Source organism: Acipenser ruthenus, chromosome 4 (genome assembly GCF_902713425.1).
Source record: "Acipenser ruthenus chromosome 4, fAciRut3.2 maternal haplotype, whole genome shotgun sequence".
NCBI classification, from domain to species: Eukaryota; Metazoa; Chordata; class Actinopteri; order Acipenseriformes; family Acipenseridae; genus Acipenser; species Acipenser ruthenus.
Genome location: NC_081192.1, coordinates 29,240,836 through 29,259,312, shown reverse-complemented (window position 1 = coordinate 29,259,312; position 18,477 = coordinate 29,240,836). Strand labels below are relative to the sequence as shown.

At 35.9% G+C, this 18,477-nt stretch overlaps 1 protein-coding gene across 1 annotated transcript in view; it reads right to left on the bottom strand.

Annotated features, from left to right (window-relative positions):
* Nucleotides 1-16,346, bottom strand: part of LOC117400002 (parathyroid hormone/parathyroid hormone-related peptide receptor-like) — a 123,436-nt gene extending 107,090 nt beyond the window's left edge. The window contains exon 1 of the mRNA XM_059022275.1: nucleotides 14,985-16,346. Within this exon, the coding sequence (XP_058878258.1) occupies nucleotides 14,985-15,083 (99 nt within the window). The 5' untranslated portion in view covers nucleotides 15,084-16,346. The remainder of the gene's footprint in view (nucleotides 1-14,984) is intronic.
* Between the last annotated feature and the right edge of the window lie 2,131 nt (nucleotides 16,347-18,477).

The following is an 18,477-nucleotide window of genomic DNA, read 5'->3' as shown; positions in this document are numbered from 1 at the left end:
ATATTTATTTAAAAGGATTGTTTACAACATTCTTTTTTTTTCTCTGTTGTTCCAGTCTATTGTGTGCATACCTTTCTCTTAATGAGTATTCATTTTGAGAGTACTTTCATAATAAAAACAGACTTTCAATAATGAAAAACAATATTTGTTCCAGGACAAATTGAGTATTCGTTATACTGAAAAGCTCTGTTTAAAGTCTGCCCCTATTTTCATTATGATTAGTTCCTTAATGCTGAATTAATGTACCACTACATATTTTGTATCTTGTAAAATGTATTTGGGATTTAAGGCTACTAGAAAGACACTAATATTTTAAGCAAACAAGTTGGCCCTAAATTTAAGACATGCATCAATCCTAGTAATTTTATTTCTGTTTTTATTTCTTGAAATAAGAAAATGTACAATACACTTACACCTCAGATAGCCCCCTAATCTGTCTTTTAAAGGAGAGGTTGAATTCTTCATAACAGAAACAAATAATGGCTACAAAGGTTAAATTATGACCCTAAGGGCCCAATTTAATTAAGGCTGTGTTTAGACTGGGTCAGTTTAGAGGGGTTGGTCCACCCTCGGCACAGTTTGGTGTGAAGTGTGAACAACAAAGCCCGCTTTTGGAGATGAACCGTACCGAGTCCACTTAAAGAGGTGGTCTTATTCCATTTGGTAAACACATGGAGTCTGGTTTGCTTGCTAAACCTCAATGTAAACAACTGCTGGACTTGGTCCATTTGCACATAGTCCATATTGCACACAGGAAACAAACAATACAAGGTAACCTCTTGGAAGTAAACATTTTGCGCATAGTTTAGTTTATACTCTGAGGAAACAAGTAGAACAAACACTAAATGTCTCAGAGCTAGATTAGGGATTGTCCCAGTTTTCAGCTTTCATTTTTTGTCCTGATTGGAAACAGTACAATTGTTACATCGTTCCCGTTTTGCATACAGAACTTTAGCGGTGTACAAGTTAAGTGAAAAGTAATGTATTGGGTTGTGTTAGCACCATTCAAAAATAAAATAAACAGTCTTATGAATTATTTGTTTAATCATTCTGATTATGTGTCTAATAGCTGATCTGTTTTTTTAATCTGGCTTTTTGTACATTTAACATGTTTTGACATGAAAATATAAAGAAAACAATTAGTTGTTCTTATCTGCAATAAATACATGTTTAATTTTTAAACTATTTTTGAGTTATTAGATACTGTTAACTTTACTTCAGTGGCTTCAGAGTTGCTATGGCATCAGTGAATTGAAGAAAAAAAAAAAAAGTCCCAGTTTTTCACTCTGCAAATCTGGTAACCCTAAAGTAAATTGACAGTGCGAGAAACTAAAGCTCATAGAAATGTGGTTAGATGCCAAAAGCTAAGCCGAAAAATAGTAACATATATTTAGTCTGTTCTCAAATTACTTTGTTTAATGCCTAGTACAGTGTTGCGTAACTGAATACTGCACTATTCTCCTACTGCAGGCATTCAACACATACACTGTTTAAATTAGTGAAGAGCTTCCCCCATTCCCATGCTTTCTTCCACACCAATATGTAAGAATCTAAAACATGCTATTAAAAACTGAAGCAATTCTTCAATAGCTGCCATCTTTCCATCTTGCAGGATATTGTAAGCATCCGGTTCACAGACCATATAAATGAACCGAGTGTACTTGCAAACGGCACTGTGACCACAAACAGACTCAGTCCTGAAAAAAAAGATGGAAAAGGACAAAAAAAATCAAACTTGGTCCCTTTGCTTGCAGATAAGTGTGAACAGCAAGCGCATTGATACACTGTTTCAAACTAAACGCTCCAGACTGAATCTGTTTAAAACAGAACCAGTGTGAATGCAGCCCACCTTTTCCAAAAACATTAAGAAAATGAAAATTGCTTCAATTAACAGAACTAATGGGCTGCTATGTCAAGTTCAATTCAAGTAACACATCATCCCTTTTCTCCTGTGCATTTGAGCAGTTATGAATACCTGTACTTGAGCAATATTCAAGATATGCACAAAATTATTTAACAGAAATGGTGAAGCAATTCATCAGAACGGAAAACACCAAATTTCTCAGCCACTTGTGTCTGATTCAAGTTTTCTTCAGTAGTTCCAACTTTTTGTAGCAAGATGAACAGTGGTTTGTTTACATGCCATTTTGTAGTGATGAGGTGCACTCGTGGAAATCCAAATACAAAACGAGGCAATGATATGACGGCGGTTCTGGAAAAATGTAATAAACCAATCAGTGTGCCTCAAGACACCCTCGCGATGACAAGTCACATTTGAAAAGATTGAATAAACCATTTAAATTTAAGTTTGATGATGAGTTATCAGGTTACAAAACAGTACTGTATCAGTTGTGAAGGAATCGCTAGCAGTGCCTTAATTCTTTTAAGTGAAGTTCCTGTACCTTTAGGCGGAGCGTTTACAATGGGAAAAAATCTGTTTCACCACAAGGGTGTTCTCTTAGGCGAAGTGTTCTCTTAGGAGTTTCCTATACGCGTAAACTACTGTACTATGCATTATAAATCCCATATCAGCCAATTACAATGAAGCCAAAATTCCAGCACATTTTCTCAGTGTTCTCCCCAATTTAGTCTAGTAATGTTATTTCCCCTCACAGCAGCATTTCCCCATACATCTGAGGAGAACTGAAGGTTCAATGGGCATCCTTCAATCCCATGATCAAGCCAGTTTCCTCTTTTATCCTAGGAACTTGAGAGCGGATGTCAGCTATTTGACTGGTAGGGTCCACTGTAGCGTGATGAGGAGAAACAGTCCCTGCCAGGTTTGCTTCCCTAACCTGCAGGAGGGCTGGAGCCAATGCGACACTCCCTCCGAAATCCCCAGCAAAGACCAACGACTTCACACACCAAACAGCCGTGCTTTTACCAGGTGAGCCACTCGGGGACCCCATAAATTCCAGTACATCTTATCCTGCATATAGATATCATCCCGTGCATAGGAAACCACACCTAATTTCAATTTAAAAAAATTTAAAACAAACAAAACAAACACAAATACCTGGTAGATTTTGTAAAAGTGATCATCCTATTACCTTCACTCTCTCTTTAAATTTTGATGAACTTGACCCTAGTTTCTCCAAAGAAAATTTTACAGAAATCAAGCAGAGCCATAGTGGTCACGTGTAAATACCATAGAGATCATTGACAGACAGATAGGCTAAACATCCTGTCAGTCATGTAAAGCCCTTCTGCAATGCCCATGTCAAAAGTAGCCATTATTTAAATACTAAATCTGTAAATGTACTGGTATGTAGTCTAGCTTTTATTGTTTCAGATATACCGGAGCTACTTGAATTGTTAACATTTAGCAGCTTGCCTGTGTAAATATGATATTACCTACAAGATGCTAGCTCTCTACACACAAATAACCTGCTTTTGTTTTAATTATAACAACTTACATGTAAAACATTCTTGAGGAATCATAAACACAATTTAATTCACTTGCATTTTTATGAAATATTAAGACCTCTTTTTATGAGTTTTACTGTGACGCAGTGAAGCACAAAACTAAGCCCGCTCGTCAGTCACAGGGGCACCAAACGAAATGTTGAAAGTGTGCCACTAAGTTGGTCAAACACGCCACAAGGGAATCTTAACCCTTTAAGGACCGTGATCATGTAAACACGATCATACTGAAGTGTCTTTCTGGACCCGTGATCGGGTAAACACGATAAAAATGCATTTCATTTCTTTTGGACTTACTGGGCTACCATACTTTGCAGTACAGCTTGTTAACGCATATCACTGGATAGGGGAGGGATTAACTTCACTGCCTGTTTTTTTTTTTTTTTCATGTGACGTCACTGAGGCAGCATACCAGTGCTTTACTCCACATCAAAAATTGAAACGTTTCTCTAATACCATTCTAAAATCTCACAAAGTTGTTGTAAACACCATTTTTTAATGCAGTGCATGTTTAATTAATGGTACGGTTCATATGATGAGGAGTGGCATCTGTAAAATTAGCATAGTCCCTCCTTAATAACCATAAAATGACACCCACTGGCCCAGCACTTCGTGAACCTACTGCATAACAAAGAAGGGCCAGATCAAGTGGATTTTCTTTTAGGAATAGCAGCGCTACAATCATGGCGTGCTACCTCTATTTTTGTTGTAAACATAGCCATTGACATCTGTTTGCTTAAGAGAAACATTAATTAAATATAGTAGGCTACTAATGTTTATTGTGATTACACTCTAAGGCAGAGCACGCTATCATTTCGGGGTGCATGTTGTAAGAAATCAACCTTGGAATCCAACCTGTGAAAAACTTCACTGAAAGTCAATTGTTTTTGACAGCGTATGTGTAGAAACCTCACCATGGAGATGACCCCACAGTAACATAAACCTTTCCAAGCGTATTGACTGTGACCATCACATCACAAATCAAACATTGTCCCTGCAGGCGTATTTCAAAGCAGATTGCTAAAAAAGGTGTAGAATTTTCTTTAGGCAGAAGCACTGTAATTAAAAGGCAGGGAGATGGGTTTATTACAGCCAAGTTGGTCAGTTGGCTCTTTGTCCCCTCAAGGTTTTCTTCTTGTATGCTCAATGCACCCTCATACATACAGTATAACCAGTGCAGGCACATACAGAGGGTCCTCATACTCCCATAATATGGGCAAGGTTATAGTGAAATGCATTCTGAGACTTCTATCAGAGGGTAGGAGTCAAAATACAGTTATAATGGTCACCATATAGAGTGTGTCAGTTAAATAGAGTAGATCATTCACTAAAATATATAATTAAAATGTTAGTAATACTTAACATGTCATACTCGATACTTTAGAACAGATTCTATCCATGTAACAGTTTAAATGTAGATGCATTATATTCATAGGCATGGACAAAGTGGGTATTCTAATATAAATTTAGCGGAGCAACAATCTATTTGGCTAAAAACATTGTTTAATAGTCCAAATAATAGTGTTTAAATGTGTATGCACACCAAAAGTATGCAGAACAAATACTATCCAACTCGCCAGTGTTGCACATACCATGTACTATCAATGTGATATTGTGTAAACATATTGTAAAAATAAATAAAAAATAATAATTCAATATAAATACGAAATTCTCCTCCCTCCTGGGCTGTGGATGCTACAGGACCTCTTTCCACACCTGCTGTTGCTGTCTTCTGCCGTGTTTTCCCATTTATTATTATTTTTTTTTTAACACAAAAACACCTCTCCTGGTCTGACGCTTAGAGGCGCTGTTATCCCACGCAGGACACCATATGTCACACGGCTGGCTGAGTGGTGACGTCAGAACCAGAAGATAAATAACACACAGGACAGATGAAATTAAATGATGAAGACGCTTGCTTGCGCCGGTTTATTGTAAATAAAAAGGTTTTAACAAAACAGGACACGGCACTTTAGCCAAAATAAACAGACAAACAAAACGGACTAACACTTAAACAAATGGTGGACGGACAGACACACAAACACGGTGAGTAAAAATAAAAAAACAAGTATCGTGCTGATCCTACCAGCACGCGATAGCAATTGTTATTACTTTATTTATCTTTAGTTCTCCTCCTCTCTCTCCCGTTCACTACTCACTGAACACCCAACCCAGAGTGAGTAAAACGTGCATCTATATATACTGTTGTGCAGGGATTCAATTACTAATTAATTATTCACTTGAATCCCAGCACGTGAATTAATTATGTGCAACCTCGTGCTTGCATATTATATACTTTAAATGCACGTGAAGTGATGTGCAATCCCGTGCCTAAATACAATTATACATTTTAAATAACTCGTGCTGCACACACCCATTTATATCCCGTGCAGCCATATCTGTACACCAACATTAACACAGCACACGCAACATACAACACAGAAATGCACACAGGGGCAGGGCACATTGCCACAATGCCATACAAACTGACAGACAGGTTCTTGGATAAGTAGTTCTTTCAATACATTTAAAACTCTAAAGTGTGACATACAGGCGAACAGGGGATACTAACAATTAAGAAAACTTGAAATAAAAGAAAATACTACATAGATCATAATTTATTGGTCACAGCATCATTTAAGCATCTGGTGCACATTTTGCGGGCCAACAATTAGACTCTGTGACCATGCATGACATCATCTGAAAATGACATGCTTAGGTTAGCAATTTAAGTCTGATAGGGCCGGATAGTCTGGTGTGTGGCAAATTTCTTCCCCAATGAGCATTAACTGTTACAGCACAGAGATTGGAATAAGATTTAATCTACTCAAATATTACTCTCAGACATTGCAAGCTTCGGTTTGGCCCCATAATCACAGTTACTTACTGTTTGGCGCTTAGTGGAGAAGCATACAAAAACCCAACTTAAGTGGCACTCTCACTCCTATATTTCACAATTTTGCACTTCTTATAGGGCTCCGACCAATATCTTTTCCGCACTGGAGGGAGAGGGGGATACATACTCTCACTGATATTTCTAATGATGGCTGTCTACGCGCATTCCAGGATTTACAACTTCACTACAATTTGCCAGGTGTTTCTTTCTTTTTTTTTTACCTCCAGCTGAGGTCATCATTGCGTGCCTGTGGGGTGCCTTGGGGGACAGCACTGTTAACACACCCACTCCAGAATATGTTAGATACGGGGGTAAAACTAAGGGACTGGTGATTTGTAATAAACTGGACTTTGGTAGACACACTAGAAGTTGGTAGACTTTTAACATTTGTATTATTATGTATCACTTCTGTCATGTAAAACACATTAGAAATAAAGCAGAACACCAACAAAATCATTTTGTACGTACAGCAGAACCTGTACCAGTTCTGTAAGATATGATACCCTCTTTAACCGACTGACCTCTGTCATGTGTCATTTACATATGCTGCTACCAATTGAATGGTACAGATGGAAACTTATGCACATTTTTATTATGGCTCTAAATCAGTAAAATCAGCTCTTTGTAGGACAGAATGGATTCAGATACAGATTTTTTTTTAAAAAGAGAAGACGTTTGGGAATTCAGTTTTACTTTTTACTTGCTGTCACTTTATGTAAAACAAACTGCCCAGTTTAACCATGTTCACTTCCAAAGTCAGTTTGTGTTTGTGTATGCTTTTTTTTTTGTTGTGCTCCTGTCTCGGATTAAATTACAGTTTTGTAAATTGCCAAATACTGCATTAAAAATGCTTTCATTTGCAATCATTTTCACTGATTTTTATTTAGACACACTGATGCAATTGACAATGTTCATTTATAATGCCCAGACATTAATAAAGCAACTACAATGTAGTATAACGACTCCCTCTGAGAGACAATTTGACAATATCTACTGTATTTAGAAAATAAAAACTCACAGTTCTGGTTAAAGTACTGCTGTTAAAAGGAAACCACTATTCAAAACCTATTGACATCTTTGCTGTGAAACCAAAACTGGTGGCTAGAAACCTTTGAGTGGTTTTACTGTAGAATCCTGACCTTTCCTGGCCTCTCCTTTAGTCATCAGGTGCCAATAAATGTGTTCATGCACCTGTTTCCTCTAGGAATGAATACTAAAATGTATTGTTTGCTGGTGTATATGCTAAGGTAAAAAATAAACCCAGTCTGGCTTCACTGTAGTGGCTGCTAGTGCATTATAGCATTGATTAACCCCTTGACTGGCACCCACTATATTCTTCTACCATCACATTTTTTCAAAATGTATTACATATTCAAACACATGTAAAGCAATTGATTCTGTGGCCTGATGAACATTGCTTTGTCACAAATTACAAATTTGGGACATAATATTCCATGAATCTTAGCTTGGGTACCACGTCTCTAAATGCACTGCACCCAAGTCTAAAATCACACTCCCAGATGCGGACTGGACATATGCTACATTTCTATCTTCACCATGAAACCTGTCTGCAAATCCTAATCACATTTTATTCCAATATCAGACTGGGGGCTTCTGCCGGTTCCAACTGCAGTCTACAATCTACAATCCAGTCTGCAGCTGTGCATTACACAAAAAATGAAAGATCACCTGTATGTATTACCTTTAGGTATAATTATTATTTATTTACCAGCCTCCAATATTTTCTTGACAGTAAAATATATCCACAGCCTTCATGCTCAACCTAAAAAGAATTTCTGCAGATTCAAAATCTGCCTCTCGAGTCCTTCGTATTGGACAATCAATTGGTAACTTCTGCCACCACGCAAATCTAACTGGGACTGACAGCACTGCATCTCTGCACTAGCCCTGATGAAAGTTATTGTTTCTTTTTGCCTTGTGGTTATGTAAAAACAAAAATTAAAAAAAAAACGTCACTGATGTCTGAAAATACAATTTTGGAATGTACTTTTGTTTCAGCTAAACGAGAGACACATTATGTGGTGAATGTCGTGCTAGGCTTCTCTAAATTCCTGCCAATAATCCTTATTTAAGAGGGAGTCGATATTTTTGGGACTGATGTCACTGTCTTGTTATTGAGTCACCACGTTATACTAGACTGTCAATAGGATGTTTGGTAAGCTGGATTTATCTTTAAAAAGAGCATACTAACCTGGAGATAAGACTTGTCTGAATTATATTTCCCTAAGCCTGCCACATCATATATTTCATAAGAAAGATGTTGAACTGTTAAAACTGGTAATATGAGTGGCTTACGTCTGAGTAAGTTTTTCTTATTATATCTGGCAAACAGTGTATAATTGGTGACAGAAATCCACTTTAATAAAATGTCTGGATTTAAATATAGGACAAATGTATATATATTTATTTTACTTTAATTTTACTTTTTGAAATGAATATTTTTTGAAAGGTGAGAAAATAGCGCAATGAGCACCCACCACCATTTCTTTGTTGAATTGTAATGTGATCTTGACCAGTTTCCAGCATACTGGTTTGATTGCTTGAAATAATTAAAGCAGTATGTATCATTAACTTTTCCCTTTGGCAAACAACTATAGTGTGGAATCAATTATTACCAGTCAGACTATTATAATTGATTTTATGATATTATTAAAAGCTTAATCGCAAGAAAGCCGTGGGGCAGAGGTCAAAAGGAACAAATCATGAAATAGTCATTAGCAACACACCCTCTGTCTCTGTACTCTACTGAATGGATTCACAAGTGTGCACTCCTGGACTAAGAACCAATAAATCTTGGTAACCAACACACTGTGCAACGTTTGAGCAAGAAATAAGTTTAATAAGTTTCAAATCAGTATTAATAACAGAATACTTTTGCTTTCAAAAACAGTAACCGTACTGCCTCATGAGAGGAATTACCAAAGAAATATATGTTCATTTGAATTTTTATACTGATGTTGGTAGTTAAACAGCATTACAGTTCATCAACACTGTAATAATGAGATACTTGGCTCTGTCTATAGCTAATACACATATTTGTATCAGATATTTGCTCTCTATCTGCAGACAAATCAGCCTGGAAGTAACTGTTTTCACAACAATCTGTGTGGAAGCTTTAATGTTACATACAGTAGTTTATATAAAAACGAATTTCACTGAAAAGGCTAAGAGAAAGACCATTAATAGGAATGGATAAACTTCACAGCTAAACCATGTTACACAATGTTCTGGCAGACAAGTGACATTTGGCTACTGTAATTTCCTCATTTGTATTCAGTAAATAAAACACACAGTTCTAAATTATTTTCTCATAACACCCAAACTAAAATGCCACGTCTTATTATGCAACATTCAGCACCCAGTTTTATAGCCTGCTGGAATAAAGCACAAGTGCTTCACACAGGCTGTTTGGAGTTGTAATACAGACACTTAAACTACCTGGCCACTTTATTATAAACTATGGAAAATATTGAGTTGTGCCACCTTTTGTGTCCTGATTACAGCCTTGACATGACTTGGTTAGATTCCACAGAAAGGTGTCTCGAGGAATAATCCACTCAGAAATATTTCATGCAATAGGTGCAGAGAGGTAGGCATATGATTGTGATTCTGAATGCTTTGCTCAAGTTCCTCGCAAACATGTTCAACTTGATTAAGATCCGAAGATGTCGCCGACGTCTCTGTCATGCTCCTTTAACCATTTCACACAATTTTGACATGATGAAGGCTGCATTTTCATTTTGGTAATCGCCATCACGATCAGTGCTACATTGCTGGGTGGACTTTATCCCAACAATGCCTAAGTAAACTATTCCATTAATTCTGCTTTCCAAAGTAACCAAGGGACTCGGGACATACCAGTAAACATGGCCCACACCACGGGGGTGCCAAATCAAGTCAGATAGACAGGGCCTTATTAAGAAGACAGGTATTGTATCTTTATTGTATCAGAATTTTATTTGTTTAAGATTACACTGCATATGCTATGTTAGGCCAAAACTAAATACTAACTTGCAGGACACAGGCCACCCCAAACCATTATTGTCAAAAATCTTGTGTTAAAATTCTATAGGCCCTTTATTAAAGACGCATATAAGTATGTGCCTATATTATTTATTTTTACTTTTTACAGACTAAAAGCTAAACGAGTCATATGCCCCAGATAAACAAATCCTTCACATTACATTTGTTCAAAGGTAGAGTAAGCTAGATAACAGGGTATGAAAAGTAAAACAGGCCCCAATCAAAAAAGCCATCATAAATTCCCTATTTGCCACAGTTGTACATTGAACATTAATGGTTGATGAAAGCACTCTCTACCAGATAATAACATTTACATTTAAGTAAAGGCAACACTGTATAGGATTCTCCTTTCTTATCTCGTTTTTTTAAGATGACCTTTTGGTTTATACAAGAGGAGGTGAACTATCTTTATAACATAGGTTTCATTGTGTGCCCTCAAGTTAACAGAAGCAGTTAGAGATTTTGGAGATAATGGTTTATATTGAACAGATCAATACTGGTTCACTTTATTTGTCTAGAATTGATATAGATTGTTTTACTCGTACTTTGTTCTCACTCAGGGTAGGGAAAATGCTGTTGTCTTTCTCAGATATTGTTTGTGTTCCATGATTTTGTTTGGTCATAATCTCATTATACATAAAAACAACACCATGTTTTTTAAATATCATAACAGAATCAGTTTAATAGGTCACAGGGTATTTTTTCCTGAAATTAAGAAGCACAAACAATTATAAAACAGGATTGTCCAAGAGGAAGTAACATACATCTTTGGAGGAAAAGAACCACCAATAGGAAACACCAAAATAAAAAAAAAAGCATTTTTGAGCAAGTTTACAGTACAAGATTTGCAAACTTCAGGATATATTGAGAGCTAGCCCTGATTGACTGTACTGTTCAAAAGTGTGCTTATCCCACAACAACATTTAGTCAGACAGATATAGTACATGGAGATATTTGAGGGAAGGTCTTTATCTTTGGTTGTTGAAGATAAAACACAAACTTATCCTTGAAACTTTGCAACAGAGGTGATTCCATATTGAGGGTTGGTTCTACACCACCCTGCCATAGCTGGGCCGAACCTCTCTAAGAATCACTGGGCCGAACCTCTGGGTCTTTCTAACCCTTTTTAGCCTTCTTGAATAAGTAATTATCTCTTGTGCTCTTTATTTATTTGTGTTTGTTTTGGGGGTGTTTTCTCAGTTTTTATTATAAAGTTAAAATACCTCAATAGAGATAAGTTTCCATTTACAATATGTTACTTATGTGATGTGCATTTCTAGTGTGTATATTTACTTTAAATCTAACATGTATTGAAGGAATGAAAGATTACTTTCAGATTATTATTTTCAAGCTTTAGTGAAACTTTCCACTCCTGAAAAAAAGAAAAGTACACAAAACGTACAAACTACCTATAGAACCTGGAAATGAAATGTCAATAGTGAAATGTATACTTTCAATAGAGAACTTCCCTTACTAGGAATGCTGTTCAATGTAATATTCATCCACATCATAATTAAGACCTCATTTATGCTTTCTTGCCTCTCTCCAACTGTGCTGCTGTGCTGCTCATTTTTTAGCATACTGCACAGCACCTTAGAGGTTACACAGCATATCAATGCAGTGATATTACAGTTAAAAGCTGCATAAGAGAAATATCAAATCATGCAGGCAAATAAAAACAGGACTTGTCTTATCAGTGGGCAAAAGGTGCAATTGTACAGGGCCCACAGGAACAGAGGTACTCGGTACTGGCTGCTCTGGTTAAACTGACATAGTTCACATTCCTCAAAGCCACAGAACAGACTGCTTTCATTTACCCATAAAATAGTCTATGCTACATGAAATTCAATTAGTTTTTTAAAAAGCATGGTTCTTTATGTCAATCATGCAGTCCCAAGAAGCTGTATGTTTTTACTTTCTCAGAACTTTTGTTACACTGTGTCACGGAGCATAAGTCATTTAGAAAGCATTAAAAATGCTTAAAACAATTCTAGTGTGTTTAAACTTACTTTGACCCGAGGCAGGCATCATCATACCTCCATAAACAGTAACTGTATTTAAATGGTGTTAATCGGTGTGAGTAGTTATACAGTTATATGTGTTTTTTTGTTTATGATATTTTTTGATCTGTCCTAAATGTGACCTACTTGAGAGTGTGTAACAGGGTATTTATGACTTGGATGTCACAGAAACTAGGAGGCAGCACACCATATCAGTTTTTGTTTGAGATGTAAATTAGAAACTGTTAAAGGTGACATGGCCTTTAGAAACTGTTGATCAGCTGCATTCAGTACTAAGGAGGCTGTGTGGTCCAGTGGTTAAAGAAAAGGGCTTGTAACCAGGAGGTCCCTGGTTCAAATCCCACCTCAGCCACTGACTCATTGTGTGACCCGGAGCAAGTCACTTAACCTCCTTGTGCTCCGTCTTTCAGGTGAGACATAATTGTAAGCGACTCTGCAGCTGATGCATAGTTTACACACCCTAGACACCCTAGTCTCTATAAGTCACCTTGGATAAAGGCATCTGCTAAATAAACAAATATAATAATAGTAATAATAATAATAATAATAATAATAATAATAATAATAATAAAGCCAGAGGCTTAAAAGGCATTCTGGTTGCGGCCAACCAAATCGCAATTTTGTGATTTTAAAGAAAAGACATTCGAGAAGGTTGATTGACATTTTAAATGTGTACGATTCAATTTACTTTCTTATGTGTTATGCTAAAGAATAATTATTTAAAAAAAGATGAATATCTATGTGGTCAGATGGGCAAAAGCCCTGCTGAATTGAGTGTCTGTTTGTGTGGGGAATATTGGGTTGGCAGGGAGGGGATTAATTTCTCCATGGTGAGTAAAAGTATATTTCATCCAGCCACAGGTTAGTAAAAATTGTTGTTCACGGGTGTTAGGCGAGAGTTAGTTTAGAGTTAATGTTGGTGTACAGGTTTGTGTTGCTGTGGTGTTGTACTATGTTTACATCCATGGCCTGTTTATGTCTGTGAGTGTTTTGTGTAGACCTTTTGTTTGGGCCCTTGTTTTGATCTGTCCTAAATGATCAAATCAATCGATCACTCAATATAGTCCTTCCAAGGTGAATCAAACATTTAACAAAAAAATTTAACTGAACTACATTTAACCAAAAAAGCCTTGAAATCACTAAGTTAAATATAAAAAATAAAATGCAATATTTTTTTGTTATTCATACAGTAATAAAAAATGTCACTCGCATATTAAGTGAATAAAATGGATTTATTTTGAATTATAAAGAGAATTAACAAGCACAAACTCTTCATAAATTAAAAATATGATTAACAACGTAAGAAATGGACCACATGAAAAGATACATTATCCATACTCAGTTGGTTAACTTTGATGAGCTGTCGAGATGAACAACTGACAGACAAACAGTATCCCATACCTACTCTCTTGGCACAGTCTATAGAGCAAAAGAGTATGCAAGCACTGTACCTGATCACATTTATGAAATTTTAAATTGAAGGCATGAGACATTAGTATGTATGTATATCTATCTATCTATCTATCTATCTATCTATCTATCTATCTATATATATATATATATATATATATATATATATATATATATATATATATATATATGGTTATTTATTCAGAGATACCAGAATATCTATTAAGTAAGGGATCTGAGTGAGGAAAAGTGGGCAATACAGTCCCCACCCTTGTGTTGTTTCTAAACTTTTGAATATTGCTGTATATCTAGAAATCTACTTATTTTAATTGTGATTAAACTTGGTATAAACACTATTTAGGTCAAAAGTATCAGATTGAGGGCATACTGTATATGAGGGTGTCTCTGTACATCTGTAAATCACATTTACATTGGTACATGTACCATTAAGTTATTCCACATACTGTAAATCTGTCATTGTATTATATTTATTATAGGTCTTAAATATCACTTATCCGATTTTCATTGAACAATTTCCATTTATTATTCTATATTTTTTATTTCATTATTGTAAGATTGTCACCTGAAGTCCTTCATTGTATTGCAGTTGTTTTTTTGTTTGTTTTTGTTTTTTGTTTAGACTTTATTTTTACTTTGAACCAGTCTTTATGCAAAACCAATTCTATGGATAGGACAGATAATTGTATACTGCATAGCACACCTCCCTACCACACAAGTATCCCTGAACACGCCTTACTACAATACAACACAAATGCTAAAAAAAATCTTAATATAAGACAACTGCTGTGCAATATTTCTCTGAAGCATTTGTCTTAAAGACACAGCACAAATCACCTGTACCTTAAACTAAGGGAGGGGACAACAGAACTTTTAAAATCAGTTACCATTGTTACTATAATTCTGGAATAACCAGTGACAAAGGTAGTTGATGCAATTCCGGGTGATTCCCCCATTGCTATATTCTCATTAAAAAAAAAAAAAAAAAACACACACAACAAAAACTGTCGCCTATCCCGGTGGAGTATTTTTTATACTCTACAGTTACCAACCGCGCCTGGTAGAACTTTTACCACTGCTGAAATAATGTGCAGGTATATATTAACTTTCCACATCCCTACTTTCTGCCCGACAGATACCACCCAAACCAGGTATGTTTAGCATAGACTTACCAAAGCGTCCACGCAGCTGAGAATCGAGCAGGAGAAGATGATGCCCAAACTGTGAAAAAGTAGAGATGATCCCATAACTGAACAAACTTGGTCCAACATCCAAGAGTCACTGGCAAATGCCAACTTTAGAGCAGTTGATGCCCTTAAAAAAATGTCACTACCGTACTGTTTTCATCCACTGCTTAGGTCGGTGCCATGGGACGGTTCATTCTTAATGCTGCCAATTCCTAGGGAAGCGAGGTTTACTCAATTTTTAAAATAATCTTTAGATTGACTTTCTTTCAAATTTGCAACACATTTAGTCTGCGCCGAGCTTTTCATTTCCTTGTACATCTGTCTGTTTAGCAAAAATCAGATCCATATGTCAAAACTGTTATTTGTTTCCTCCTCATTCTGCGGTGGGAAGTTCAAATGATTTATTTGTGGAGAAGAAACCAGTACTTTATTTTTAGATCTTTTAATTTTCCTTCTGCAGCACTTTCAATTCAAAGGCTAACATTTAAAAACGTTTACTCTTTAAGGAAGATCAAACCGTACAGTCTTTTTGAAAATGAAACGTTCAGAGATGCATTTACATTCTGTACAGTTCAGTGTCAATGTTACTCTATGATAGAAATAGATGTATCTGTGTGTCCTTTAAAGTGTTAGTTTAAAATAAAAAAAACTATATATATAGTTAATGGATGAAGTTGCACGTTTTTCTATACATTGTGATTAGTTGTTTAAACGTGATTGAAAAACAAATTAAGTCTCTGCATGGAAATCGGAAACACTGTTTATATTTCGGTTTTAAATGAGCAAGGACAATATTTAACTCCGACATACAAGTATGTTTTTACCTAGGGCATCCCGCTTGCACAGCATTTCACTCAGTCAATAAACAACAGGAGAAAACATTCGCTGTTTCAAAAAAAAAATCCAGTTTAAAAATGTTTAGGAAATTTCAAGCTGTCAGAACTCAAGCTGGCCACTTCGAGTCTCGAATTTAAAAATCATCAACTATCAGTAAGAGGCACATCCACTTCATATAGATGATACATGTCAAGTACATTTATAAGTTTCGATTTGAGTATGAAAAGTACAAAAATATATTCCAAATTTGACTGGGTGATGTAGAAGTAACCTATGTATCTCTCTCGACTTGCCTGTGTGTATATATTGTATGTAAGGTTACTGTTTGTTTCAGTCGCTCTTTCAGTTGTTTAAAATAAATACATAATTAATTAATTAATTAATTCAATAAATAAATAAATACATAAATAAAACAACCCTTTTCCAAGGCGAAGGTAGAATGTTCAGTTTTCTTCAGATTAAAAGAAAATCAAACTCTATTCCCGATGTTCAGTGTCTTGCTCTGTGCTGAGCTCTGTGTGTGGCTTTTTTGAGCAGGGATGAAAAGAGGCAGGTATAAATGGGGCATTGGCAGTATCCGATTGGTTAACAGTGTCTTGCATGTGACAAAGCAGGGACTGAAAATGTGGCTTTCTACACCTCGCCTCACATACGCATTTATTGTGTTTAACTGTGAAAACAGACTCTTCAGACTAGCTTAACACGGTTGCCTTCTTTCGCATTTGCAACGTGTAATCAGTTAGCTTCAGGCTTGCCATTTATTAGGCTAATATTTAAAACACTGTGTTTATTTCAAATTAATACACTTCTCATTCAAAACATAAATAAACCAAACATAAATACATTAGGGGCTGTAGCATTATATGCCCTGTGTCCGGACCACTGGATCAAAACTATTTTACAGTGTATTTGTGTATTGCGATGTGGTCCGGACCACTTAGGCTGCCGCTGTTATATTCATATTTTAAAGTTGTATCATTCATTTCGCTTTAGGCTAATTATTTTATTTTCCTAATACTTAACTAACAGTAATAAAGGCCGGTGTTTATTTCTAAGAAATATTCTCGCAGGTGCTATAGACGTTTTGATTTGATTATGCATTTGTTTTGCTAATCACAAGTATACATGCAACCCTGGCGCCAGGATTTACTTTGGCAGATCTAGACAGTTTGACGCGTCCCACAGAAAGCATCAATCAAAGGTAAACACTGTTACAGTTAAAGATAACAATGGTTGATGAGAGAACGCAACTCAGCTCTGCACTTCAGTGGCAGTTATGAGGTATTTTCGATATACGTTATTTTTGTGTGAACATGATAAACTACAGGTAGATTGTGTGAATCATGAATGTACTGATCTGCTGTGTACGACAAACTTCAATGACCAGCATAGGCACATGTACCAAAAATATGGAAAAAACTACAACTAAAACAAACACCAAATATTTTCTATTTTAAACAGGACCAATCTGTGAATTCGCTTCTGTTGAGGACTTATGATGCAGTTATCAAAAGACAAGTGTCCATATTGCAATATACCTGCAAAATGACGACCATTATCTTCTTAAAACATTGGAGATTTTGTTTATTTCGAGGTGACGGTAAGAACATGTTTTTTTTTTTAGCTAAAACATGTCAACATTGTAAATATTTGTAGATTAGTGTCGTTTATGTTTGTCTCTGTAATGTTAAACCCTTAAAATTGAATGTAAGAAGATACACTGTGATCAGTGATTTTAGAAAACTTGTAAGTTTTAAACTTGTAATTATGAATATCATTGGTTAGTAACTATTACACACTTCCTTTTGAACTCACCACCAGGACCTGATGATGTAATCGAGGATAAGGAAATTAACTAGGCGAGTGTAATATTTTAAAAAATGGAATCGTATTATGCATAGTTTTTTGTTGTTTTAGACACTATACGATCACAACAATTATAACCTCATTAAAAATGGAACTTGTAGTCTCATTGAGTAAATGTCCTTGCTAAAATGTTCATACATAAATCATTTTTAAAACGTACAATATATCATAACATGTAGCATGTCGATATGTAAAGGAGGCAAGTACATGTTATTACAGTTCTTTATGTTGATGGTAGATACTGTTGGTGGCGCTAACATTAAATGTAATCCCTGTTTTGTTTGCTACAGACGTTCTTTATGATGAAATCAAGAGTGCCTTGACAATGGAACTGAACCCTCAGAATACACCAGTTACTTCTAGATAAGAACATAAGAAAGTTTACAAACGAGAGGAGGCCATTCAGCCCATCTTGCTAGTTTGGTTGTTAGTAGCTTATTGATCCCAGATTCTCGTCAAGCAGCTTCTTGAAGGATCCCAGGGTGTCAGCTTCAACAACATTACTGGTGAGTTGGTTCCAGACCCTCACAATTCTCTGTGTAAAAAAGTGCGTCCTATTTTTTGTTTTGAATGCCCCTTTATCTAATCTCCATTTGTGACCCCTGGTCCTTGTTTAATTTTTCAGGTCGAAAACGGCCCCTGTGTCGACATTGTCAATACCTTTTAGGATTTTGAATGCTTGAATCAGTTCACCGTGTAGTCTTCTTTGTTCAAGACTGAATAGATTCAATTATTTTAGCCTGTCTGCATACGACATGCCTTTTATGTTAGCTCC